We start from the raw sequence: 27966 nt of genomic DNA on the forward strand, positions 1-27966 counted from the left end.
CTCCCTCCCACCCACACTGGCCTAGCTTGGCTGGTGCAAGTGTACCATTGCACAACGGGGCTTGGGCTGGCATCAACAGGCCAGCACGTGTCTGTGTGCAAGGCCTCTCTCCCCTTAAATCATCACGAATGTGCTTTACAGCACTTTCGCAACAGTCATCAGCCGGCACAAGGAACTTGCACGGGTCCAGGGCACTTTCTGGGTTGCGCCCTAAAAGTTCATCTAATCATCCTCCCTCCTAGTCACCAACGAAGTGCCTGCAGTAAGCCTAAAATCAGGACACAAAGGCAGTAGCCTCTTTGCTCCTGTATTGTATGTTCTCTAGAAATGGAAATTTGAAGGTGTACAATCTCTGACCATGGAGGTTCCATTAGCTATTGTGACTAATAGCTTTTGATAAAACTTGGGTTTGTGTAATCTCCTTCAGTGGGAATCACATTTTGTGGCCATGAATTTCATAAATTATGTGTTATGTGAAGAATGTGGTGTTGGGTTCTTTTGGTTTTTTTGTCTGTCCTTAATCCACTGCCAATTAATTTCATGTGATTATGGCATACATCCTAATGCCTACCATAACAAACCACACCAGCCACATGTGGCAATCAATGTTTGTGTAGCATTGGATTGCAGTCCAACGAGAGCAGTTCATTCGTGCCAGAGAGAACTCATTCGGTGCCCACAAGTTTCCAAATCACAAATGAAGTTATCACCATTCTGCTCATTAGGATGCAATTACGTGAAATACTTCCCTCCTGCCACAACCACCAGCTGTTTCCAAGTCCATGCTCATATCTGACTCAGTAGGCGTTTCCTAGTATTGTCTGGGAGGAACCTTGGTTGTAAATCAGTATTCATGAACAAATAAAGCTTGAACAAAGCAAGGAGTCAAGAAGACAAGGTCATCTTCATGTGCGACTTGCACATACACATTTGCATTGCACTCTCTCTCACCTCTCATTACTCAATTTTACCTGCCAAAAGTGTTGTTGAATTATCACCCTCCCTAAGGTGTGACTTTCTGATAGTAGTATCTTGCTTTATTTGCACACAGGTTGAAAATGTTACTATTATTTGTCATTTGAAGTACTTGTAAGAAAATAATTTTTGGTAGTGTGTTCTATGTAAAAATTTATTATTATTCCAAACATAGGTAAGATCTACATTTTTTGTTTTAAAAGTGATGAAAGTACAAAGTACTGTAGGCCAATCCCCAATTAACCTAATCCCACTTTGCAGCTACATCTCACAGCATCTGGGTTTTGTACATATATAAGATATTAAAATGAAGACAACAGACATGTAATCTTTATTATTTTTCCCTTTTAAAATATGGAATATGTTGTACACAGTGCAATTTCCAAAGAGTATTTGTTCAGGAAGGCAACCAGTATGTCTTTACCCAAAGTTCAGCTGACATTATATGATATACATTTCTAAGACAATGTGGTTTGTAAATACATATGGAATCATTCAAAATATTCTGAAATACCAAGTTCTATTCTTTACGGAACTTTAACATTTCTTTTTGGCCAATAATTTTAAGAGCTATAAGGCATGTTAAGAATAAAGCTTAAATAAAATTACTATAAAAGAAGCATCAACAAAACACCTTGCTATACCAGAGGATTGAATAGCTTTTTGACTCCTCTGAATTGGAAATTTGGTTTTCCAGCAAACATTGAGGATGCAGGAAATGAACTTGATCAAATTGCATGCACAGAACCACCAAATTTTTGCTGAAACCCTGACAAGACCATGACCTGGTTGCATTAATTTGGGCTATGTGCTGGCAACAATGAGTAGAGTTACTTTGGCAGTTGCTGTAGTGTTTTTAGTGAAATTCCATCCATGCTGCAGGGCACAATTTCAACACTTGACATTGTGGGCAGAGCAAAGATGAGACCCATGTAATTTTTGTTGTGGGGGGGCGCACCAAAAAGCAGGTGGATGATTTATCCTTGTTAATGAATGACTCAACATGTTTCAACAAAGATCTTCATCAGGTGAAACAACTGAAAGCACATGAACTCAAATTCTGAGGAACCACCTATTGAGAAAGGAGAACTTGATACCTCAATGAGCATGTTTGTTAAATGCATTGGGCAATTCATTGTCATTAATATCCATCATCCTCCTATGCGTACTTGAGGTTCACCTCTTTTTTTATTGGACTTTATACTTTCTCTTCCTAGAGTCGTTTTGTGTTGGGTCAAGTGAAACGCAAAATCATTTGTCTCATCGTACAATTTACACCAGAGGAGATGATCTCTAAGATGCTACAAAATTCCAGTTCATCCATCTTTTACATTTCTTATCATCCCTTCCCAAAAAGAACAAGAAAGACAATTGCCTCTTGTTAACTCTGAGACATGACCATTAAATTACAGTATGTATCAGAGTGTCACTGACATATCATTCACATCTCTCCAATCACTTAATGACAGACTTTCAGTGCACCAATTGAGACCCAAAACTCAAGTAAGGAAATGCATCCTTAAGGCAAGACATGCAGAAACTGGGCACAAATAATGGGGCTAAGATCTAGTAGGCCTTTGCAATTTGGTCTAATGATCAAATATGCTTAGCTAAGGAAAATGCAGAGTACATGCTCAGAAGCTTCAAAAATAAAATGATATTAAACATGTTACAGAATGTGGGTCTGGAAAGGTTCTTAGGCTTAATGGCCAAGCAAATTAGCCACTAAAGGGGCCAACCAGACTAGTATTTCTCAATCAGTGGTACATGTACTTGAATTGCTGTCCAGTGGTACACAAAGCCAATCTTTTTGCAAAGCTCCGCCTCCGTTGCCTGAGCCGATTTTGGCTGGAGGATCAGCTTCGGTCTCATACAGGCTCCCACTCAGCAGCTGATTGTTTCTCAGGAGTTTCTCACCTTCTGCCTGCCACGCAGTTCAGTGGGACTAGAAGTGGTACATCCGGGGACACAGGCTGAGAAACACTGGACTAGACCTTAACTAGTATTGATCCAACAGACATCCATTAGTTTCCATCATCAGTAGGTAATTATTGCAAGACAATTAGGATAGCTCTCATGCAGTTTTCCTCCATTCACACTCAAGTAAGCTTTGGGATCCTTAATAAAGGGTTATCATGTTGCTTGTTCAAGTTACCTACACTAAACCACATTCCTTCTTGTAGACTGTGCTGCTTTATTTACAAGTTAAATCAGTGATTTTCAATCTTTTTCATCTCACAGCACATTGAGAAGGTGCTTAAACTGTCAAGGTACACCATCGGTTTTTTTAAAATTGACAAGGCACACCATGCTACTTGTGGGGGAGCTCGCATTCCCCAATGGCTCTACTAATAAATGTCCCTCCTTCAAACTCCCATGGCACACCTGCAGACCATGCACGGCACACTGGTTGAAAATCGCTGAGTTAAATAGTGCAAATTCAGGTAGAAAACAAAAACTCTTTTCAATCAAGAGTTAAACGTGAAACACATAAGCAGCAATCCAGAAAGCCTAGAAAGCATCATGAACATAATTTTAAATCAGTATCTCCCCCTTTAACATCTATACATTTATGCTAAATGTTAGCAGGCTTTGAGGAAAAATGCTTGTGGAACTGCTAGCCCTTCCTGTACTGTTTTTAAATGACACTAAACATTACATAGAACAATACAAAAATATATACCATATATACTCTGTTGGTTAGTCAAATCCAGCTGAAGCTTCAGTACATTTTTAACCATATTTAAATGAAACAACATTAAAGGATATTAAATATAGACAATAATACAGTTTCACAAACAAGAATATAATAAACAGTGGTGTTCAAAATTCCTCAACAAAGAACCAAAGCTATATTTCCTGGAGAGAGAAGGAAAATGCACATGGAAAGATGGAGAAAGTCCCTTTCAGCAAAAGGACACACAATGCGAACCTCAAGAAGGACCTGAGGTTACTGGCCATAGAAATAAACTTGGCAGTTAACACCTTGCTGTGCTTGAGATTAGAAACCTAAAAGCAAAAAGTCAAGTTCTGGAGTGTAGTCGGCCAAGTACTGCTACAGAGCAAATTCTATTCATTTTAAAAAGGCTTGCAGAGGAAATTCCAGGCACCAAAATACATTGAATGCTTGATTAGGAGTGTGGTCCCTACTATCCTAAGTAGCACTGCATTTCTCAGCAATGTTTTTAGAAGCAGGGTCTTAAAGAGCTGCATAGGGAACTTTTCCCTGCACACCACAAATGCAGTTCTTGCTATAACTCTATCACCTTTCCAAGAAGGAAAAGAATAACTCTGAAATGAATTCCCTTGCCAACGGAAAAAGTGCTACTACATACTACACTATGCAGCATATTGGATTAAAATTTAAATGATAAATTAGTTTCTCTTCACAGTTAGAATTGCTAGGCTTCTGGACTAACAGGACAACTGCCTGTGTTCAAGTGTGCTCACAACGTGGCACAAGGTGCTGTACAGTTTTGCAACAGGCACTTGGCTTCTGCCCGCCATATGGCCACTCAGAAATAAATATACTGTATGCCAGAAGCATAAAGTCACTAAAAGGCTAGTGGTAGGTCCAGTTGGGCTTCACTCCATTTGTTCTCATCAATCCTTTCAAGCTGCAGAGAAGCAAGGCACTTGCTCACTTGTGAGGAATGCCTGGACCTGGTAGGCCACTAAGGGATGTGCTGTGTCGGGAAGAATACTCCAGGACTCTCTTGAATGGAGTGTATGTTCTAGCAGGCTTGGACACTTCAGGAGGCATGCTACTTTCTTCAGTGCTAGAGAAACATCAACACCATCACAACATGTTAAACATTTCACAGTTACACCAACATGGCTTAACTTGCAAATTTCAAGGTCTGAAATAAGATGTAAACTTCAATTAAGCCTCTCTATTTCATCAGCATGTACAAGAAGGCTTACTGGATCAGACCAAACTTGTCTAACTAGTCTAGCAACCTGCTTCCTATAGTGGCCAACGAAATGCTTCCAGGAAGCCCACAAGCAGAGCTTGAAAACAATCACCCTCCCCCTTGTTATCACTTCCCAAAAACTGGTATTCAGAAATGTACTGCCCAAGAACATGAAGTTGCCATTTCACCATCATGACTAATAGCCATTTACAGCATTGTGTGAAAAATACCTTCTTTTGTCTATTACACTACATGATTGATGAATGACAAGTAGTCATTGATACACAGTAAGAAAAATGCCTCTGTTCTCCTGCAGGAGTTTGCGAAGATCCACCCCATTCACTTCCATTTCCTCTGGTTTAGATACCTTTGAGCTTTGCACAATCCATAAAAATTCATGACTTTGATTCCTTTATAAAAATTAAACAGGAAAAATAAAGAGTCCCATAAAGCTAAACGGAGTAAAGGTCAAGGAGAAACTTCCAAATGAACCACATAAAGATGCTTTGGCACCTTGAGGGTCCCCAGGAAGCACAGCATAAGCATTTGCCATCATGCTTGGAAATTTCATAACTTTTCCAATTAGACTCGGCTCTAGGCTGAACCATTGCAAGCCAGCATAGTTGGTTGTAATGTCAGGAGGGCAAAATCATAGCTGAGCAATTTTGTTAGTGCCTCATTAAACTGCTCTAGTGAAATGACTTACTTTGCATGCTGCGGGTACTAAGGTACCTCTGGCAAGCAAAAAATGCAGCAAGCCTATAAAATTTTATTATGCATGGCCAATAACTGTTTCTCATTTTGCCTCGCGGGAGTACAGCTCTACCCAAGGGAGCACATATAACATAGTCCTCTGCCCCTTCTTCACCCAAATCTGTACATTGATGTAATCCACTCCAGGGGTGGCAGCAGATGCTCCTTTCAGCTCAGAAAGAGGTGGGCTAGGAAAGAATCACCTGAACAGATTCAAACTCAGATACCTAAGTGGAAGATCACATTCCACACCAACATCTCTGGTTTCGACATCAGACCTTGTTTGCGTCTCCATCAAATAGTCCAAACGATCTTGTAATTCTTTATTCTGGGGGAAAAAAACATGAATTTTCAATACCAGGTCTAAAATGCAGCATTTCAGCATGCTCCCCAACTTTTTTCTATTCACACTGTAAAAATGGAATTTATAGGCATAAGAGAGGTTTTTTTCTTCATTACGGGGGTAAAAGGCCAACATCACTTGGCCAAAAAGAGTACAGGTCCAGCCTATTTATACACGGATTTTTTATACAGGGATTTGACTCAACATGATTGGCCCCTGCAAATGAGAAAGAATGTGCTGATCCCTGGAGAAGGGGAAAAATTCATCCCTTTAAAATCAGTGTTAAAAACTGAACAGTCCTTTAACAACAGTCTCCTTAATATGAGAGAGAGAGAGAGAGGGGGCAGCAGGCTAACAATCCATCAATCCTTCTCTCTCCTTCGGACCCCTCCCTTCCCCCAGCAGAAAGAAATGTGATCATTTTGCATTGGTGAAGGGAGGGGCTGAGTGAAGTGCTGATGGATTGTCTTCTTAATGACTCTTATCTTAGAGTCAAAAGGTCAGCAAGGCTGTTTTTCAATCACTGGAGCAAAGAAACTTTGTTTTTTAAATTGATTTGCTATAGTGTGTTGTTTTTTTTAATCCAGGTGAGTGCTTGGAATGGAATTAGTCTCAACCTGTATTTTTGAAGAAATGGTCACAAATGGTCACAAATCACATAATGGCAGAAGAGGTTGCTTAGAGGCATTGCTCAGGAGGGTTCAGTTTCCACAGAGAAGGTGGGAAAAATGAAAGAAGAACTGTTGAGAGACAGTACTGTACAATGGAGAGAGTGCTAGGCTGCAACCATCAAACTGCCTAGATGTCCTTCGGTCGGTCAGGCTTCAATCCTGTACACATCTGAGAGTAAATCTCATTGAACAGTGGGACTTACTTCCAAGTAAACATTGTCAGGATTGCAGTGTTGGTCTCTCATCCAACCTCATAGGGTTGTTGGGTGAGACACTGTCTCTCAGGTATGTCCTCTAGAGCAGTATTTCTCAAACTGTGGGTTGGGACCCATTTCAGGAGCGTCCCCATTCATTCCAATATTTTATTTTTTATATATTAGACTTGATGCTACACTGGTATGTGACTGCATTTGGAGAAATGTTACAGAGCTGTACTTTTAACAAGCTACTATGTACATTCTTAACAATGATAGTCAATGGGACTTACTCCTGAGTAAGTGTGGGTAGGATTGCAGCCTAGGATTGTTAAAAATTTTCCTGCTTGATGATGTCACTTCCGGTCATGACATCACTACCAGTGGATCTTGACAGATTCTCATTCTAAAAAGTGGGCCCCGGTGCTAAATGTGTGAGAACCACTGCTCTAGAGACATCACTTGATGAAACCTTGTCTCCCAGGATATCTACCTATTTGTACCATCAATAGCCTATTTTTTATCTGTTTCCCAGTTTGCTGCAGAATTTTGCAGCACTGATCCTGCACCTTGAATACTGAACTTGGAGCTCAATTGAAAGCACACAGAGCTTGTATAAAATATTTCATAATACACACTCTGCCAGCCCTCATCTTCTATTTTCAGTTTTTCTCTCCTTTTCCTCTTGTGTTGCTTCTTGAATTCTAACATTTACCCACTAATGGGCAATGTAAGAAAAACTTTTCAGAAGCTTACAGTTGTGGCTTAATACTTACTTATGCACTATTAGATGATGATTATCAACATCATCATCCTCTGTGGGGTGTCTAAAAAATTCCTCTTGTGTTGCTTCTTGTAGGGACGCTGTCACGAAGGCGCTGGCAAACCACGCCACCCGTGATTCAGCCTCCTTGCCTCAAACCCAATCAACAAAAGGCAGACGTGGTGTGAGAGGATTAGCTTGTTTGATTAGGCAAAGAGAGTGTCTGGAATGAGGGGGAAGAGGGATAAAAATAAAGAGCTCTGGAAAAAGAGCAAGAGATCTTGCACCAAGCCCAGCCCTCGTCTCTCTTATTCATCTCTATTTGAGATCCCATATTCTGTATTCATCTCTATTGAGATCCCACATCTGGTGACCCCGACGTGATCCCAGAACCCAACTTACCTCGACTGGAACAGTCTTCGGTATACCTCAGCTTCGGCTCCCTGGTAAGTATGGGGGATTCCTTGTCAAAGGAACAGAGCGAGCATGCTCAAGAATTATATAAATTGGTCAAACAGACCGGCGAGGGCTCGGCTTCAGTGCAAGATCTTCGAGATCTTGTCAGGGAATTGGACACCTCTTGTCCATGGTATCCGAAACGAGGCAGTCTTCTGACTGCGGATTGGGGGAGGCTGGGGAAAAATCTGCAGGCAGAACCCCGGATCCCCATTGCTCTAATTTTAACCTGGAAAAAGGTATATAAAGCTCTGTGCCAACTTAATCCACCTGATAATATGCTTCTGAAAGGTACTCTCCCCTCTGCTACAGGGCCACCCCTATATCCAATACTCCTTCCAGCAGCGCCAACCCTCGAAATAATTAAATCGCCTCCCATGCCTAGTGCTCCTTCGGAGCCACTGCGGTGGTCTCAAATAGCCGCCCGCGCAGCAGGCACCCTAGATCTGGCCGACCACTGGGAATCCCCTGCCTTTTTTCCTCTAGAAAAGAAAGAACCTCCAGAAACTACCCCTCACAGGCAGGCTTCAGTCATGGAAGGCATGGCCAGAGAGACCCTGAAATCAGGAGAATTAAAAGCAGAAAAAAATTCAATGATCTGCCCTGCAGGGGCTGGCCAGAACACACAGGGACAAGCCATCCGAGTAGATCAGTTTCTGAATGAAACAGACAAGCAAGTGCAATTAGGAAACCCTTAACCCACTATCCCATTCCATGTTAATTAATAAATATCCAAAACTCATAATGCATCATTTTATGGAAGATATATTGATAGCAGGTCCCCAATTAAATTCTTCTCTCCTGCAAGACCTATCTAAAAATTTACAACAGTTTGGTCTTCACATAGCACCAGAAATGGTACAGCAACAAGTTCCTTATTTGTATCTAGGGCATAAAGTATTAACAACTTATGCTGCGCCTGCAACCCCAGAATTAAAAATCTCCCAATGCCTGACTTTAGTACAATTGCAGCAGTTACTGGGACATATTCATTAGGTATGTATTTTAAGCTTCCCACACAACTATTAAAGCCAGTATTTGACCAACTTAAAGAGGGCCAAGACCCAGCAAAGCAAATCACCCTCTCTCCAGAAGCTTGTAATTCCATACAAGAAATATAACAAATCATGAGACACTAATTTGTAGATTGGCTCCCATCTTTTGTGGCTAGTAATTCTACTCTCTGACCCATACACCCACCTTTGTAGCTTAAAACAGAAACTCAGATATACATTCTTGAATGGCTTTTTCAGTCAGCCAACCCATCCAGGAATGTGTTATCTTATCAGAAGGCTATCACTGCTCTCATTCACAAGGGGCCAGAAAGAGCAGTGAGGCTCCAAGGCAAGGCTGTAGTAAAAATTAAATTGCCTTTTACCAAAAAATGAAAACCTTCATTTGTGGGAAATTTCCACTTCTTATCAGATTATCGTGTTGGAGCAAAGACTAAACCATGTGTATGTTTAAGGCATTTTAAAACCTATTAAAAGGTCTTAATAACATTTTTGTTTCTTTGATGCTAAGTTAATAGATCCTACTGGCCATTGGAACTCTTTGCCACTGTAGCCAGCAACAGAAGTTTGAATAATAACTTAGTGTTTCCTTAAAACTTTCTAGGTTTCTCATGTATGCAAGGCAAAAAGCCAATGCATGGTTCCTAAGGAAAAGAAAAGCAGAAGGACCTCTCTTAATCTTTGTGCCTCAGAGCATGCACAGAGTGCAAAATATCAGCAATCTTTTGTTTTAACCCTTTTTGTTTCAACAAGAAAGAACAGGAAAAGAAAACATTTGCTCTCAAGAGAAGGACTAAAGATTACTAAACCTTGTTTCTTTTACAGGACATATGTACACATTTTATTTTGCTTGATATAGCAACTTTTTGTTTCAGCAGCAAGTAAGGACAAAGAAAAGAAAAAAGCATTTGTCCTCCAGAGGACAAATTTACTTAATCTCAATTTCCTTTACAGGAATAAGCAGTGATCCTATATCTGTATTTTTAATACTAATGAAGTATTTCTTTTCTAATGGAAAAATTGTCATGACAAATTCTTTTAATTCTACTTATGTTCTCTGCTTATATACATATAAATACTAAAATGTACTATATGTTCTTTGGATGTGTGTGTGTGGTATGAAAGAAGCACTTTGTCTGTCTTTGTTCTTGTTTGTCTTTGACTTATAGTGAAGTCTATCTGAAGTCCACATGACTTCCTTTCTGTAATAGGCCTGATATTCGTTGCAACAATTTTTTATTATTTTTGTATATTGAGCTCATTATCATTTTTGGTACCATGATTTTTTTTCTATCTGTTTTTAAAACCAATGTGTTTTCTTTTCACACACACCTCCATCACCAAAGATGGAAGAAACATGCAGAATTTGCTTCAAGACTGGACCCAACCTTATTTTGTAGCCCACATCGTAATCACAACCCCCTTCCAAGGCTCTTATCTAAAGGACAAAGCTGATCAGACTCTCAGGAGCCTCCCTATTTCATCAGTGAACTCCCTCCCTGTTCTCTGATCCAATAGCTAGTCACTCAGGGAAGATGGTAAACAATTTTCCATCCCTTTTTCACAAGTGCAAACACAAATTATTAAAACCTTTTTATTAAAACAAAAAAGGGAGATATGAGACTATTTGGGCTAATACATATTTAGGAAACACTCTATACTTTATCATATTCTATACTTTATTATATACTTAAAATTATACTTAAAATTTTTAACATTAAATGCAGAAAGGTTTACTCCTAATGAAAGACATGAAGGAGTCAGGAAACCATTACCCAGCCCCATTGGTAACTTGGGGGCGAGGCTATGCTGTTATGCTTACTCCTACAGGAATGCTTTAGGTACCAGCGCAGTGTGTGCAGCCAGCCAAAGATGTCACCAGGGCCTGGAGAATCCGATCCCCAATTTCCAGATGACCTACCCCCAATTTCCAGATGAGTCCAGCTGGGACTACAGGAGCAGCCAAGGAACAGACAGCCAGCCAAAAGACCCAGACAGGAAGCTCATCCCCTAACCTGGGGAGATCTGAAGGCGCTGACACTCTAACACTCCACAGTGATTGTGATTCAAATGTAAAATTGTTAAGCAAAGCTGAGTATGTTTCACTGGCAGCCTCCCTAGTAGTAATCCTAGCATTGGTGGTGGACAACTCAAGACAATTGCACAAATACAACAAGATGTAAACTTTGGTGGATTTTGGGATTGGCTTACAGGATGGCTGCCGGACTTTGCATGGCTTGGACAGACTTTTGGACATGGGATTTTTTGGGATGGTTGTTCTGATCATTATCTGTTGTTTTATTCAATGTATCCCCTCCTTGTGTCAATGTATCCCCTCAGTTGTGCCTTTAGCAGCCAGTTTAGTAGGCATCCCTGGCCTTGCAGTGAATAATGCAAAAACTATAGGCCAGATGGTCTGTTTGTTAGCAAAAACCATCAACGCCACTTCTACAACCATTGGTCTCTTAGCAAAAGAACAGCACGAACTTCACCATGCTATTCTAGATAACCGAGCTGCTATTGTGAAGCAGTAAAAGATATGTGTTGTTTTAACCTAACAGACAATAGCAACCGAATTCAACAACAAATTAACAAACTTAAGAGCTATACGCAGAGCATACATCAAGACCTGCATCCCTGCATGGTAGGATGCCCTTTGGTCTTGGCTTCCCACTGGCCTGCTTCGTACCTTAGTACAATATGGTGCGCTAATTTGTATTGTTTTAATCATAGGATGTTGTTTTGTACAATGTATTCCTAATTTGTTAGCCCTCTGTATCCCTTATTGTCGGCCGAAAGCCTTAGTGCCCACTCAACGCCAGATGTATTATGCATATCAATGCCTTAAAACAAGAAAGGGGGAGATGTAGGGACGCTGTCACGAAGGCGCTGGCAAACCACGCCACCCGTGATTCAGCCTCCTTGCCTCAAACCCAATCAACAAAAGGCAGACGTGGTGTGAGAGGATTAGCTTGTTTGATTAGGCAAAGAGAGTGTCTGGAATGAGGGGGAAGAGGGATAAAAATAAAGAGCTCTGGAAAAAGAGCAAGAGATCTTGCACCAAGCCCAGCCCTCGTCTCTCTTATTCATCTCCATTTGAGATCCCATATTCTGTATTCATCTCTATTGAGATCCCACAGCTTCTTGAATTCTAACATTTACCCACTAATGGGTAATGTAAGAAAAACTTTTCAGAAGCTTACAGTTGTGGCATAATACTTACTTATGCACTACTAGATGATGATGATCAACATCGTCATCCTCTGTGGGGTGTCTAAAAAGCTAGGTGCTGTAAGAACATGTTGGAAGATGCAGGCTTGCACATTCAAGGCAGGCTTGAATTCCAATAAACCACAATAACAAAGTACAAGAATAAAAAACTGGAGGTGGCAAATGCTAGAATTAAAAGCATAACAATGATAGTTGTAAGTTAACTAAGGGCGCAATCCTAACTTGCACTGGAACAGGCAAGCCAAGAGGCTTGCGCTGCATCCAGTGCAGGATTGTGGACAGTAGCGGCTTAGCCAGAGGCAAGGGCAAACTTTTCCCCTTACCCCTGTGTAAGGACTGCTGGCGCCTATGGGTCTCCTCGGACTTGCACCACCTCCTGAGGTGGCACAAGTCAGAGGAGAGCAAAGCGGCTTGAAGCTGCTCCATTCTCCCCGGGGACTGCCAGATAACTGCCAGATCCCAGCCCTGCCTCCCACTCCCCGCCCACCCACCCCCGGGACCGCCCATCGCCCTCCCTACCCCCGCCTAGGAATGCCTCCCTCCCTCCTCCTCCCGGCCCCCCACGTCTACCTTTCGTCCTTGTGTTGACTCCTCCGAGCCAATGCAAGGAGCTGGGGGGAAGCTGGTGCAGAGGCTTCCGTCACCCTCCGCAGGCTGGTGCTTCTCAGAGCGCTGGCCTGGCTTCCTCCTGAGGAGGTGCAAACACGCTGCACGGCACATTCGCAACCCTCCCAGGCCAGCCCAAGTGGGCCGGCATAGGGCGCAGTTAGGATTGTGCTGTAAAATAGTTAAGTTTTGAGGGTTTTGTTTTTTAAAAATAGGGGGAGAAAGATGTGACTATCTGCTGGCAACAATGGGCCACATCCTGACTAGAACTTCTACCTTTGGAAGGTCTTTGTTCAGTTACTGACAGTGGAAGCAGTACTCAGCATGCTATAATTTTCAGAAGCTTAGTCAAATATAATCTTACCTCTCCTTCAAGGAAAGATATTTTTTCTAAAAGCTGTAATATAAACATTTCCTTTTGCTTCATCTTTGTCTTTTGCAGTTCAATCTACAAGAAAGAGAAGGACAGATTGTAAAGCTATGCTGTTATCAAAATTTTTTTTAATGAAATTTAACCACTAATTTAAATTTAAAATTTAAATCAATTAAACTAATTTAAATTTCAAAGAGTTATACATCCATAGTATATTTCATTTATTAAAATATGATGTGATTAATGTCAAACTATGGTTGGCAACCTTCAGTCTCGAAAGACTATGGTATAAGCCTACAGCACCCAGTAGTCCCAAGTGGACTCCCATCCAAGTACTAACCAAGCCTGACCCTGATTAGCTTCCAAGATCAGATGAGATCAGGCATGTGCAGGGTAACAGTTGCTGCATATAGGGTAATATAGTTGTCAAACTACCAAGATAATATAGTTTGCAGGGGGTAAACAGAAGGATCTTAAACTACAGTTGTTTGATACTTAAAAGTATATTAAAGAGAGAAGAGAGAATGGGTTTCATGATTTGAAGGATTAATTCTACTCTAAGGTTGCTTTTTGAATTATCTTTGGAATATTTTTGTCCCATTTTTCTATCATAGAATACCTAATGGCTTTGCATATGTTGCATATGGCTGTGCCGACCCACAGTTTGAGAAACACTGCATTAGAATATAGATTCCTTAGTTCAAGTCCCTGCACAGCTACAAAGCTCAGCTGGGGCAGTCACTCTCATTCATTCTTGCATAATTATTGTGAGGGGAAAAAGACAGACTGACCCTCCCATGGATGCTGACCTGAGTTTCTTTGGTCTGGATACAAATGTGACCAATAAATCAATCTCGTGCACAAAAGCTTACTGAAATCAATTAGCCATAACCATGCATAACTGACAATAGATTATACTGTATGCCTAATGCTGGAAAGAAAAAGTCTGAAAGAAGTACATGGTGTCACTGCAGCCATCCAGTGTGAGAATATTCATAGTTCCAAAAGTCGTTCCTGTCTTTGAGACAGTTTTGGGCTGCTCTGTAAAGGCAAGTTTCCTCCCGTCCCTGTATGCAGAGAAGGCCAAACCGAACACAGAAATAATAAATACATGAGAGAATGAAGAGAGAATGAAGAGACATTAGATGGATGGGCCACTAGAGGTACAAGAACAGAGCCTAGTTCAGCAACAGGACTAGGCCGAGGTATTTTGGTGCCTGTAGCAGAACATCCAGAACATGGCATTATCACCTCTCACATGGGGAACAATCTACCAGGACTTCGTCCTGCAAAAGCCAAAGTGAAAACCATTGCAGCTGCACTTGTCCAGGCTTTGTGCATGTCAACTGGACTTATGCAAGATGATGTCTCAATGGATGGTGCCCCTTGGCTCTATCCAGTCATGATTCAATGGTTTGGTGTGGATGTTTGTTTTCATTGCTTCTCTTTCTCCTCGCTCTCCCCATTTTCAAAACAGTAGAAGGAAATGAAGTGGAATAGGAAGCATCGAAGAGAGGGGAGCAATTGGCTAAAGCAGGGATTGCCAACTCAAGTAGCCACAGCCACTAGAAAGGAGGAGGGCAGCTTGCCTCATAGTTGCTTTTGTAGTGATGGGGAAACTTCCGCAGTTGCTGTTGTCTCCTGAGCTCTTTTCCACTCTACACGCTCCTTCCTTCTTTGCCCAAGCCACATAGCTTTTGAAGGGCTAGGCTACAATCACACCTTGCTGCTGATTTATTGCTATGCCAGTCATAGCCACATCCAGTGATGTCGGACTAGGTAGTGCAGTATCATGCAATACGCATGGAAGCAGGACCAAGTACCACCTGCCACCACTGTGAAGTACTACCAGTGGTACTCATACCACTGGTTGGAAAAAAGCACATTTTCAAGGCTCTAGTCCACCACTCTCCTCCACACTTCCTGTTGGGTAAGGAGAGGGTGAGCGTTGGCATGCTGCTTCAGGCACTAGAAAGCATCCCTGAATTCCCTCCTATCATAGATGAAAAGTGAGTGGGATTTAAGATCCTAAAGGCTTGCAGGAAAATGACTTCGAAGGAGCAGGATGCTGCCTCATGTACGCAATATCACATCTGCAGTCCCAGGAGAGACTCAGAAGCATCAGAAGACAAGAGTGGGAGGCAACTGTTCACATGAAAGGAAATGCATCTTTAACCAGAAGTAGAAGGAGACAACAAACAGGATACGTGTCAGAAATGGGGTGCAGCATACCAAGACGGGTCAAGAAAACCATACAATGAATGACTCAAGAGTAATTAGATTACATTTAGATTCATCACCTGCCATACTAATGTAGTTCAGGACAATGAACAACATTCCCTTATTTATTCCCACATCAGCAAAGACACTATTTAATAAGTGTCTGTCTGGTCTCATTAAGGGATTCTTTGTACATCAAGATTACAATCATAACCTTAGAATCATAAATATTTATTGCAATAATAAATTTCTACCACCAAAATATAATAAATGTAACACAGCAAAAAAAAAAAAAAGAGAGAGATTCTTGCTTTAAACAAAAAAAGAGATGCTATAACAGCAATAGATAAAGCAGCCCAGAATAAAATCACCAGCAGCCACTAACAGTCTGGATAAAATAAAAACATCTGAATAAAACCATCTTTATTTGATGCTTAGAGGCTAAGTTACAGGAGTATGGACCAAGGAAGGTATTCTAAACATGGGGTACTTTCACTACAAAGTTCTGATTCTGCCTGCTTCAGCATAGATACCTGTAGATTGGCTGCCCCAAATGACCTTAGGACTCAAATAGGTTCATTGTTTTCCTTCCTTATAGTTGAGATATAATGTGTATATCATGTGACCAGTCCCAAAATCAAGAAACAAGTCTAGGGTTGAGTTTTAAAGCAAATATCTTAATTTGCCAATGGCAGATGTTTCAAAATAGAAGTCCAATACCTGATGAACATGCTGAATGCTGGATATGAGCACTCTGTACATGACTTACAGAAATGCAAGTTTTTGCTTTTGATTCCATTCCAGGTTGCAAGTAAAATTTGACTTTTTACGTGCTTTATATGGCATCTGTCACTCATACAGGATATGATGCAACACAGGAAAATGGACCCATAAATTTCCTTGTTTGGGCAAATAAATTCAACAACAGGGGCTCTGAGCCAAAGAAAATCATAGTAAATAGTTTTTACTGTGTCATAAGAGAGACCTGGGGCAATATAAACAGGAATTTTCTATAAACACACACTCTGTTAAATGAATTTCTGAATTGCTCTCACCTTTGCTTATAAAATGTTCAGAAATAAATAGTAATTATAGCAAAGGGATTGTTTGTTTTAATGAACTCTTGAGAAAGAGTTGGATTCTAATTCAACTGTCACAATTCTATATAAGTATGTTTTTAAAATGTTCTGACTGAACATTTTAAAAACAGCCAAACAATGTCATACTTTTAAGGTGGACTTTGTAATTAAATTAGGGTGCAATCCTAACCCCTTATATCAGTGCTTTCCAGCACTGGAATAGCGATGCCAACAGGACCCATGCTGCATCCTGCAGTTGGGTAGTGGTCACAGAGATGTCCTCAAAGTAAGGGAAAATTTGTTCCCTTACCTCAGAGCTACATTGCCAGTGCTGGAAAGGGTTAGGATACGGGATTAGGATTGCACCCTTAGCCAATTAACAGGTACACGCATAAGAAAAGAGTCAAATAATCAGCAAAAAAGAAATATGTCTCAATAAAATATTTTTCTAGAAAACATTTCTTTTGGCATTGTTGATTTAAAGAAATCTTTAAAAAAACACATCTTTTGATACAGGATTATGGAAGACTGACATCCAAAAAATTGACTGCAAATGCTATAAGGTTATACTGAACTCTCAGTCTCAGACAATGTACATTGGAATGAAAACGGCTGATTTTCAATTAAGGTATGACCCATTACTTGTGTAGCAAATTATAAATTGCTTCTCAAAGAGAGTGTTTGAAGCTACATACAACCAAAAACTGAAATGCAATACATAAGTCAAATTAATTAAGTCAATTTACATAAGTCTAATTAATTAATTAATTAAACTCAATTAAGTCAAAGTTGAGCATCACTTATTTAATGGAAGTGGTGCTGTTGCATAAAATTGTGGCAGGAATGTGTCCAGTGGAAGTCAAGGTACATTACATAATGAACAGTGTAATATCATATGACTGCAGATTAATATAACTCATAGTATGCTAGAATAATTACACCAAAAATATTCCATCCTTGGGAAACCTTTTGCTTTAGTCAGTGTGATAATAACTAGTGGGTGGGTAAAAGTATAAAACTGGAAATCAGGTCCCATCAGTAGGATAGGGCAAGCATTAAAGAAAATGATAATGTTGCAGCATTTATTTTATTTATTTATTTATACAGGTATTTATATACCACCTTTCTTCGGTCATCAGATTTCTCCTCAGACTTTAATCCAAGGCGGTTTACATAGGCAGGCTGTTCTAAACCCCGTAGGGATTTTTACAATTGAATAGTTCTCGTCTTTCATAGAACTCCTCGTTCCAACTGGATTCCTTCCCAGTCTGGCCTCTCTCTGGCCCTTCGCCTCCCACGCTCCACTTGACGGCAACTCCTCTCTGCCACCGAGGGTCAGCTCATCAGTATATCAGTGTGTCGTCAGTTTTCGGGTGCTTCCGGTTGTTTCAAACTGGCAGCCTCAGATCTTCAGGCATACAAGGCAGCAGCTCTACCAACTGAGCCAGACCTCCTGCCATTTAAGCTTTGTAAGATCAGCTTTAAGGAGGATTGGCTACTTTTCCTCATCCTACCTCCTCAAACACTTTCAAGCAATTTTGACATGAAGGTATGCCTCAATTTCACTTCAGGAATGTGATCTATATACCCCAAGGCTATATTTAAAAAAAAAAGGAGGGGGGCTATTTTAAATTATTATGAAAGTTTTATTAAAATAAAGTACATATTTGAAAATAAAACAATTCTACAGAAAATGTTCATATAATAACACTGCATAAAATAAAAGTGCACTACTTGAACAGCTTATTGGCTCATCTATGCATTGTTCTGCTAAAGCATTTTTAAAAATTCAGTTTAACGCTTACAGTCTTTACACTGCTTGACACTTTGCAAGAGCTATTCAAGTACATCAGAACCGCCCCATGTAAACCCTTAAAACAAGGTAAGAAAAGGCTATATTTAAGTCCCATCTACAAGAATAAATATTAGTCCATGACAAGGGTATGCTACTGGCATTTTATGGCAATTACTAGTAATTGCTTCCAGTAGAAGTTAGGTACTCGGAAGAGGTGGAGTGGTATATGAGATTGTGTCCATGCACAATCTCATACACGAACAAAAATAAGTAGGAATAAACTATAATAAAAAGACATGCAAATGCAGTCAGCAATTTTCTCTATCCTCAGTACCTTCTGTGCCTATATCTACACTTTACTCCAACCACTATTTACACACACACTTCCAATATCCAGTTATTCAGATTATCTTTCTTCTTGTACCATACCAGAATAATCAATGGTATTTGCCTCTCTCTATTCTCAATTGCAATAGTACGAAGAGACACAATTCTGACTAGAAAAAATATAAGTTTCTTCAGCATTGTTGATTTCTAGTAGCCCTTGAAAATATCTTTTGGAGAGTTATTTTTTTAAACTCTCCCATCATTTACCATCATCTCAGCTTTAGATAAGCCTCTCTTGAACTAGGGTGAAACAACTCAGAAAAAAGTGCAGAAGGAAAGTAGAGGAAAATCATGAAGCAATGGCAATCTAGTGTGAACTAGTAGAAAGTTATAAAAAACTAATGGAGAAAATAAAAATTGATAAGATGGAATTAATGAAGATAAAGTCATGACAAACACTGACATTCTTTCAGTACCTATGTTCATTGCACTATTTCCACAAACACCTATCAGCTATCCATATTTTCTATTGCCACACTAGTAGCTGTTTGGCACCATGACCTAGACTCTGTCTGACAGTTTCATGCAGTATAAAATAATTTTGTTTGTCATTTTACGCAAGGTAATTACAGTGAGAAAACTCTGGGCTTTCACTGTGATGAACACATTGAGAATCAGTTAATTGGTTCGTCTACCCCAGTACTGTTACTCAGAGTTGTGGCAGCAATCCAGGGTTTGAGGCAGGGAAAGATCTTTTCCAGACCTAATCCCAGAGATAATTTTAGCTGGAGGTGCCAAGGACTGAACCCGAAACCATATGCCCACAGATCACGTGCTCTACAACTGAGCCAAGTCTCTCTTCCAAATTGTTCATTTGCTTTTCATGAATAAGATATATACAAGACACGTACATCAGAAACATCATTAAGTGTTCACAAAAAAGAATATGTAGCAATTAGATTAATGCAAAAAGAGTAGGATACTCCTGGCATCAGCTATACAGAGGAGCAACTGAAGTTCAATCTATAGCACCAATTTTGAATACACTCACTTGTAAATTAATCTCATTAAAATCAACTAATGCAAAAGTATGCTTTTAAAAACTGGAGCCAAAGAGTCTGAATGTTTCCATTTGTGATTGTTTAAAAACTATGCAAATTCTAGCCCAATCACCAGGAGTGTAGTTTGCCCAAGAGATTCACAGAAAATTCTCATTGCCTAAACATTCCCACTGAGATTTATTATTAGCGCTTAACTCCCTTTTATGTCCTCTGATAGTTCCAGCATGATGATAATATTATTTTTAATCTAGGTAAACTCTTAATAAAATTGTCATTACAGAGTTTATGACTACAGATACCGTATTTCCAGTCAGTTCTAGAGAAAGTTAATGTCCTACCATAACTGCTTTGCTAATAAGTTTTTGGAATATATTGCATAAGCCCTGAGTAAGAATCAGCAGTGCAGACCTAAAGACTGTTTTGTTCCTGAGAGTTACAAGTGCTTAGAAATAAGTGCCAAGCTTTGCCTCTGCCACAGTCTATCAGTAAACTTTCCACCAGCGTATTTCTTTATGGAATCTATAATAGTCCAGTTCATGCTACATGTTTCTCAGGTCCATTCAAAAGATGCATATGAGTCCATGTCTGCTCTGTTTTCTGTTTACTTCAGTGTTCAAGAAACTTCCCAGAGTAAAAAGATGTAGTATTGTACAGCTTGCAATAGCTTCAGTTTTTGAGAACAAGGTATTTCAGTGTTGCTTCTTTTACGAGTTGCTTGGATCTCCTAACAGTTCTACATTAAACATCATCATCACATTGCACTGGAGTTTTGAAGTGGCTGTGAGTATCAAAATTCAGTTTGCCCTGAGCATGGGGCAGTTTCACAGAGTAGATTGGAGGACAGTTCTTGGCAGTGATGTGTTGCTATTTTTCTCTCTTTGTATACAACATCTTTTGCTTCAGTTGGTCACCATTTACCATCATCCAATGAATCTGAGACTAAATACGGAGAACAGCTCATGTGCCATAACCTAGAGACAGTTCAATTCAGTTGGTTAGGGGATTGTCACTCTGTATCTATACTCTGCAAATAACTTCTTAATCAAGGGACACATTTTCTCTTATTACATTTCTTTAAGGTTCACTGCATAAATCCCCATCTTCCAGGCAGTCTTGCTTTTGCAATTCTAGTGATATGAGAGAATCTAAAGTTGATTGAGGAAGGGACTAAATGTTGTTATACATAACAGCAGAATGATACTTTTGTTCTGCTTTTTACTAGGCTCTTTTGGAGCAAATGTTCTCAAACTGAATAAATACTTTTGTTGTTTAGTTACATTAGCTCAGTGGTTCTCAAACCTTTCAGCATCGGAACCCAACTTAAAAAAAAGTTTACCAGATGGTCAAGCCTCTGTGGCTACAATGGTGATTGGGCAGCAGTGCTCCAACCTCCACCCGAGTAGCAGGTTGTTTAACCCTTAATCCACATAGCCTAATCTACCCTGTCAGTTTCACGAACCACCAAAAATTGGGTTGTTACCCACTGGAGGGAAACTTGCTTCCCAACAAACATCAAGATAAATATTTTGCCTATTTCTCTTAGCAAAATACATTTGCTACTTCCAAGGAATGAAATATGGAAATGATCTGGCATGGGCATCATCCGCAAACTCAATCTTTTGCTTTGTCACATTCCACAACTGTTTCTCCCTTTCTATGCCTATCCTCTTCTCCCTGACCATTTCAAGATAACACAGTTGGATTTCTCAGCAGGACTGTTAACCAATACATCAGATGCACAATTCTAGAAACCTGATTTTATATGAATCTCTGCATAAAAATTAATGCAAAGTAGATGAGCAGGATAATCATTACTAGGTAACTTGGGAGTAATTTCATGAATTTCCAGTTGTAACTGCAGACAAGTGATTAATTATTTAAAAATTCTTGGCCAGTAGTGGTGTCACACACATCCCCGTGCAAGTCACCTGGTGCAGTACGCATTCCCCTAGTGATGACACTGGCTCTGAAATAACGTACTGAAGCGATGCAACAAGTGTTAACCATTGTTATAGCTCCTCCAGTATTAAGAAGCAGAGGAAAGCAAGGAACTGAAAACGACTGTTAATACAACAACAAAAACCTCCAGAGATGTGGAATTGGCTCCATGTACCCTTGAAATCAATGAATAAAATTTCATCGATACTATATTTAGGATTTTTGGTACTATCTGTTTATTTCAGGATTTATTTTAAGGGTCAATGTTCCAAATTAGTTCAAAGTCTATCTCCATTTCACATAAAGCTGTGATCTTTTCAGTTTAACTGCAAACCTTCTGTGCTATGCTCAAAATGAGATAAATGAGATATGTTGCTGGCACATAAAACAACAACCTTGCATCAGCAGTCTTTTTTAATATGCAGAGTGTGCTACAACTTCATGGGCAGTCCAATACTAAACTCCTCAGTGCCCATAGGAACAGCATTGCCTATGGACAATGCTGTATCCTATGGCTGCGAGGCAGCTGCCGGAGTACTCCATCAGAGTACTCCTCTGTGTTATGACCATGGTTTGTCATTATGTCTCAATTATGTTTTAATAACACTCAGTACTATTACGTACAAGTTAATACATTCTGTACTCCTGCCTCCCTTTCCCCTCATTCATTATGTCTGGCTCATTTTCCGCTTTACACCAACCACAGTTTGCAGTGACATCCAAATGGCTAGTGTTTGCCTTCAACACCAGAATTACTAAGCTCAGTTTTACAGCTACAATAGAAAAAACAAATACAACTCCACTTTTATCTTCAAGTAGATTCCCTCTGGGTTTGACGTTTATTCTGTAACAAATTAACTATAACAAATTATCTTCTAAATTCTATCCATAAACAATTATTTAAGTCTAGAAGCTATTTGGGATGGGAGGGAATACTGAGTAGAAGAACACTTGCTGGTATTTGTTATCCAAATAACCTACCACTGCAAGTGTTACAAATTGTTGCATATTTTAAACCACCAGGACACAGAAGCGAATTTGTTTCTCACAAAGAGTTCTGTTAATGCTGAAAAACTTTATATAGCTAAATACCTGGTGGACAAAACAAAGAAATGTACAATTGCAGAGGCAGAAAGCATGCAAATATTGTTTTAATTTAATTAGTATCTGTTTTTATTCTGTAAGCTGTCTTGAGTACCTTTGAGTGTTGGAGAAAGATGGGATATAAATTCATCAAATAAAAAAAATAAACGAATAGATAGTAGCCTCTAAAACAAGAACCAATGAGGAAAGGCTAATTTGCTCATGCCATGTCTGCAAAATTTTACTGAATATGAAAGATATGAAAAGAAAAATTGCAACAAGTCAGTGGAAATGTTGCACTGTTTTTGCAATACTTCTATAAAATGGAATATGTGCCTCGAATGCAGTTTAATTTGCTGGAAGTGATGCCTGATGGATCAGGAAATTCACCTCACTTCCCATGCTGAATCTCCCACTCTACCACATTGACCAAACTTTGGCACTACAGGTTCAGCCTATTTATACATGAATTTTTTATACACAGATTTGACTCAACACGAATGGCCACTGCAGATGAGAAGGAATGTGCTGATCCCTGGAGAAGGGAAAAATGCACCCCTTTAAAATCAGTTTTAAAAAACTGAACAGTCCTTTAACAATAGCCTCATTAATGAGAGAGATAGAGAGGGCAGCTGGCTGACAATCCATCAGTCCCTCTCTCCCCAGCGGACCCCTCCCTTCCCCCTGGGCAGAAAGAAAGGCGATCCCTTTGCATTGGTGTAGGGAGGGGCTGAGTGAAGCACTTGGAGAAAGACTGATTGATGGATTGTCTTCTTAATGACTCTTATCTTAGAGTCAAAAGGTCAGCAAGGGTGTTTTTAAATCACTGGAGCAAAGAAACTTTGTTTTTTAAATTGATTTGCTATAGTGGGTTTTTTTGCCATCCATGTGAGTGCTTGGAATGGAACCCAGGTGAATAATTAGTCTCAACCTGTATATTTAGAAAACTTAAAAATTAGAAAATCTTTATTTCCCTATTGATTTGAAAGTCTTTCACAATCTTGCTATTACAGTTTCTCCAAAAGCATTATGACTCAAAATATGATTTGCATTAAAAATTATCTTAAATGACCTCTTCACAATTCTTGTTCAACAATGCATTTCCAATGTGCATCCCCATGTAAGGATCTTATGTTATTTAAAGCAAAAAAGTTGCTGGAACTCACCTCCTCAACCATATGCTTGACTTTCTTCTGCTGGCAAAGGACCATATCATCCAAATGTTTGATTCGTTCTCGCAGACCAGCTGTAATCTCCTCCACGTTGTGTGGCCTGACATAAACAGAAGATAGTGTTAGTATGATTGTAGCCATCTGTGTGATAATGGCTTCCTCCTCAAGCTGCATGCCAAATTGCTAAGAGAGTTGTCAATGACAAATTTAGATATACATGGGAAATGTCACATTTATCTACAACATTGACTCTTTTTTCAGTCAGCCAAAAGTCAACCATCTAAATCAGTGGTTCCCAAACTGGTGAGTCGAGACCCACCAGCCTGGGAAGCACTTGTTACTGGCCCCTTAAGGGGAAGGGAACTGGAAAAGGCAGTGACATGATCCTCAGGATCGTGCCACCACTGGGGACAGAGGGGGGTGTTTTCAACTGACCTCTCGCTATGTTGGCCTCTGCAGGGCCTATGAGATAAATTTTAGCAGGGGGTATGAAGTTTCTTCTGGGCCCCTTCCCGAAGGAAGGGGGGCAATGGGAACAGGCAGAACAGTGGACAAAATAGGGCAGGGGAGGGTGCTGTCAGCCAGAACAGTCTTTGGAGCTCAGGTCTACTAGGCTTCTTGATGCAGAGTCCAGATCTACCTGTCCATATGGCATTAGCAGCTTAATAAAGTAATATGGAAAACCAAACACACTACTAAGTCTTTTGAAATATTGAAAGTATATTTTTGAAATATAGAAAATGGATTGCAAAAAATTAGCATTATCATATTTAGGCTCACACTAGAATGGATCAAAATGAACGTCTGCAGCAGCTGTAGCTCCACAGCTGGGTCCCTGAGCTTCTATAAACCCTTACATGAATATGGGATCCACAAGTCAAACAGCTACTGTAGCAGACCAGTTTCCTCCCAGATTTGACACTGTGTTAAGGAGGGTAATGGATGCTTTCCTGGGCCTGATGTGTATGGCTTGCGGCAGCAGTTAACACTGCATACACATGGTTGTGCCCCAGCATTATGTGCTGGCAGTGAGTTCAGGTAAGATAGGAAAAGGTCATGTCCCAGGAACTTTCTGTGCCCCCTTTCTGACCCTGGACACAGGTACAAATTACCCCCTTTACCCCCCTCTCCTAGACCCTGGGCCTCTGGGGATCATGTCACGACCTGCTTCCCACCCCTGCAAAGACTTAGTGCTTCCCAAACTTCAAAGGAGAACCACTGATCTAAATTCATCAATGGGCATACTTGACATTGCAGTCAGCCCACATCTTAGGTGAGCTTTACTTGTGCAAATTCAATTAAATTCAACTACTCAGCAAACAAACAAAAATAGAGGAAAAACCAAAGTTTTAATTGTGCAGGCAATTCTGTCTACTTCCTGTATCCATGCCTGCATCAATACAATATCTTTTACTCCTGACCACAATCTCAGAAAGACTTTGACTTGAACATAAATACAATCTTAAACTGTGGTCCTAAAAATGTTGTTTTTCTCAATCTTCAAGTAAAAGTTCAAAAGTTTCTGTTATCTTTGGTATCTACATCTCCTATTAACTGTGAGTGGCAGTCATGTTGTTTGCTCATGTGTTTGCTCTGTCCATGTATAAAGCTGTGTGTGCCTATGCATGTACACCTGCCTAATTTTAACTGCAAAATAGCCATGCAAGTGAGGGAACCTAATCCCTCCCCTTCCATACCTACCCATGGTCTCATTTCCAATATCAGAACCAGAGTCTGGTTACCAGACTGAGAAAAAGCACTTGGAACATGTGGGAAGTGAGGCAGGAAGAGAGTAAAGGTTCAAGCTTTGGTTGTCAAAATTAGATGCGCTCCCCACCTTATACAAGAACAGGGCAGACATAAACAACAAATGAGGCCTGCTACCATCAAGTCTAGTTTGGCCAAGAGTTGCAGCTTTACAAATCTGAATTTGGACCTCCTTAACAATGGCCAGTTCTGCTCAACTATTAGGGTAATTTTTTTTTTCATAGGTTGCGACCGGATCTCAAGAGCATCACTTTGAGTTTCTGGCCCAGCTCACATAATAAATACTTCCTCTCCTGATATTTTCTTGCCTGGAAGACATGTCTCAACATAATTTTCCTTTAATCTTCCTTATCTTTCTCCTTCAATTTTTCCAGAATTTGAGTTCCCATTTGCTACTATCACCATAAAAGCTGCCAAGCACACAATCACACATATATGCAAAATGACTGTAAACAGTTCTCAAAAAGAAGACAAAAATAAGGAGAAAAATAAAAAAGAAACTACATATAAAATCATGAAAAACAGAACAGATTCATGATGGAGAAGGTCAAGTTCAGAGCTTTTGGGGGGGGGGGGTTGCTTACAAGCATTGCATTCCATCCAAGTACTGCAAGTGTATTTTTTCAATACTAATTTTTGCCACTGCTCCTATGGTTTTCTTCAGAATTTTTAGGGGTGAATGATTATAAGAACAATCTTCTGAGAGAGGAACCTAATGACCATAGTGCTCTCCTGTCATGGAAAACTGTCCAAATCAAGAGATAACATAGAATACCACAGATCTGTGAAACCAAAAAAGTCACAAGTTGTTTTAACATTTTCCTCACAATAAATATGAAGTGAACTTTTCTTTGCTTAAAGCTGAGAGATTATTTTTGTAAGGACCTCTTCCCTATATAGGTACTTGTATCTGTGGAATGCTGGGCAATTTCTTAAATTTTTATTGCAGTGGAATAACTAGAACTTCTTGGCACAACATTCATCTATGTTAATCATCAACTAGGATTAGGAACAGCTTATCAGCATCAGGACTCCTAGAAAGAAGAAAACTCACCGCTGTGCGACTGATTGGCTGCGAAGCTTTGCTTCCTGTATTTCATACTCTGTTAGTTGTTTTTGCAGCTGATGACGTTCCTAAAGGGGGGGAAATTGTTCGTCTTTTAATATGTTACAGTTCAAAGATAAACATACTTAAAATTGGAATGTATATGATGCTCATGGATATTTGCACTAAAAAGCCCAGGTTTCTATGGTTCTCACAGCCAAAACCTCTTAGTCATCCCATGAAGTTGAAGAATCTTCCTACCTTTCATGGTGCTGAACTCTGTCCATTCTTGGTTAGTTTTCAGACAGCAGTGCTGATTAGTCAAAAGCCTTTAACTAAGAGCCTTTTGGTTGCAACAAAGTTTGCTCATTGCTCCTACCCAAGTGCCTTGCCCTAGTCAGCCTTGCCTATGTTTCCTGTCTTCTTCCTCTCCTGTACATTGATCCTGGATACTGATCTCTCCATTGTCTAAAACCCCACAAGTAGTGACACAGCGAAATGGTCTACATGAGCAACAGAATGAGGTGGCAAAGTCTTCAAATGGTAAAATGGACTGTAACACTTCAGAATGCAGGTGGGGAAATTCCCTTAATGAACGATTTACCAGTGATGAAATCTCCCTGCAAGCAAAAACCAAGAACATCTGGAAGAAAAGTTCTAGCTCAGGCCATTCTCTCCTGTGCCAGCTTCTACCTGCACAGATGGGTTAAAAAAACCTAAATTGCTCCTCGTCTGCAGACTGAAGTGGTATAGTCTATTCTACTATCTCTGGCTTCTACCAGCTTATTACCAGCTTATTCCCACTCTAGGGCCAAACTAGACAAGACAGTGATCAGATCTTCCAATTCTTTAAATTTATTTTAAAAGAAGTTGTAGTAGTAGGGAAAATTGAACTGAAGTTGAACTGCTGGGGAAGAGAGGGTTAACCCTTTCCTTCTGTTCCAGTTATCTGAGGTAAATCCCCCTCCTGATGCTATTTGCCTCAATAGAAAAGACATGTGCACCCATTCTTAATTAATCAAACAGGTGGAGAGACAATGACATATATGTCAGGAAAACAATGTGTGTGGGGGAGGAAGGGCTAACTCTTTCCCCCAGAGCCGCAGTTTCATTCCAATCCTCCTACTCACCAATAGTTGCCTTAAAAAAAATTTGGATGAAGTGCTGGAAATCCATGATTGAAACTC

General features: G+C 40.0%; 1 protein-coding gene across 3 annotated transcripts in view; it reads right to left on the reverse strand.

Annotated features, from left to right (window-relative positions):
- The window catches only part of MYZAP (myocardial zonula adherens protein), a 69264-nt gene that overhangs the window by 8613 nt on the left and 32685 nt on the right, over positions 1-27966 (reverse strand). For 2 of the 3 annotated variants that reach the window (XM_066635132.1, XM_066635131.1), the window contains exons 9-13: positions 26789-26868; positions 23962-24067; positions 13284-13367; positions 5870-5970; positions 1284-4754 (exon numbers count right to left, since the gene is read on the reverse strand). In XM_066635132.1, coding sequence (XP_066491229.1) covers positions 4616-4754; positions 5870-5970; positions 13284-13367; positions 23962-24067; positions 26789-26868 — 510 coding nt within the window. In that variant the 3' untranslated portion in view covers positions 1284-4615. Of the gene's footprint in view, positions 1-1283; positions 4755-5869; positions 5971-13283; positions 13368-23961; positions 24068-26788; positions 26869-27966 lie in introns of those variants that run through there. The other variant, XM_066635133.1, reaches the window with a different exon arrangement.

Source organism: Tiliqua scincoides, chromosome 8, assembly GCF_035046505.1.
Source record: "Tiliqua scincoides isolate rTilSci1 chromosome 8, rTilSci1.hap2, whole genome shotgun sequence".
Lineage (NCBI taxonomy): Eukaryota > Metazoa > Chordata > Lepidosauria > Squamata > Scincidae > Tiliqua > Tiliqua scincoides.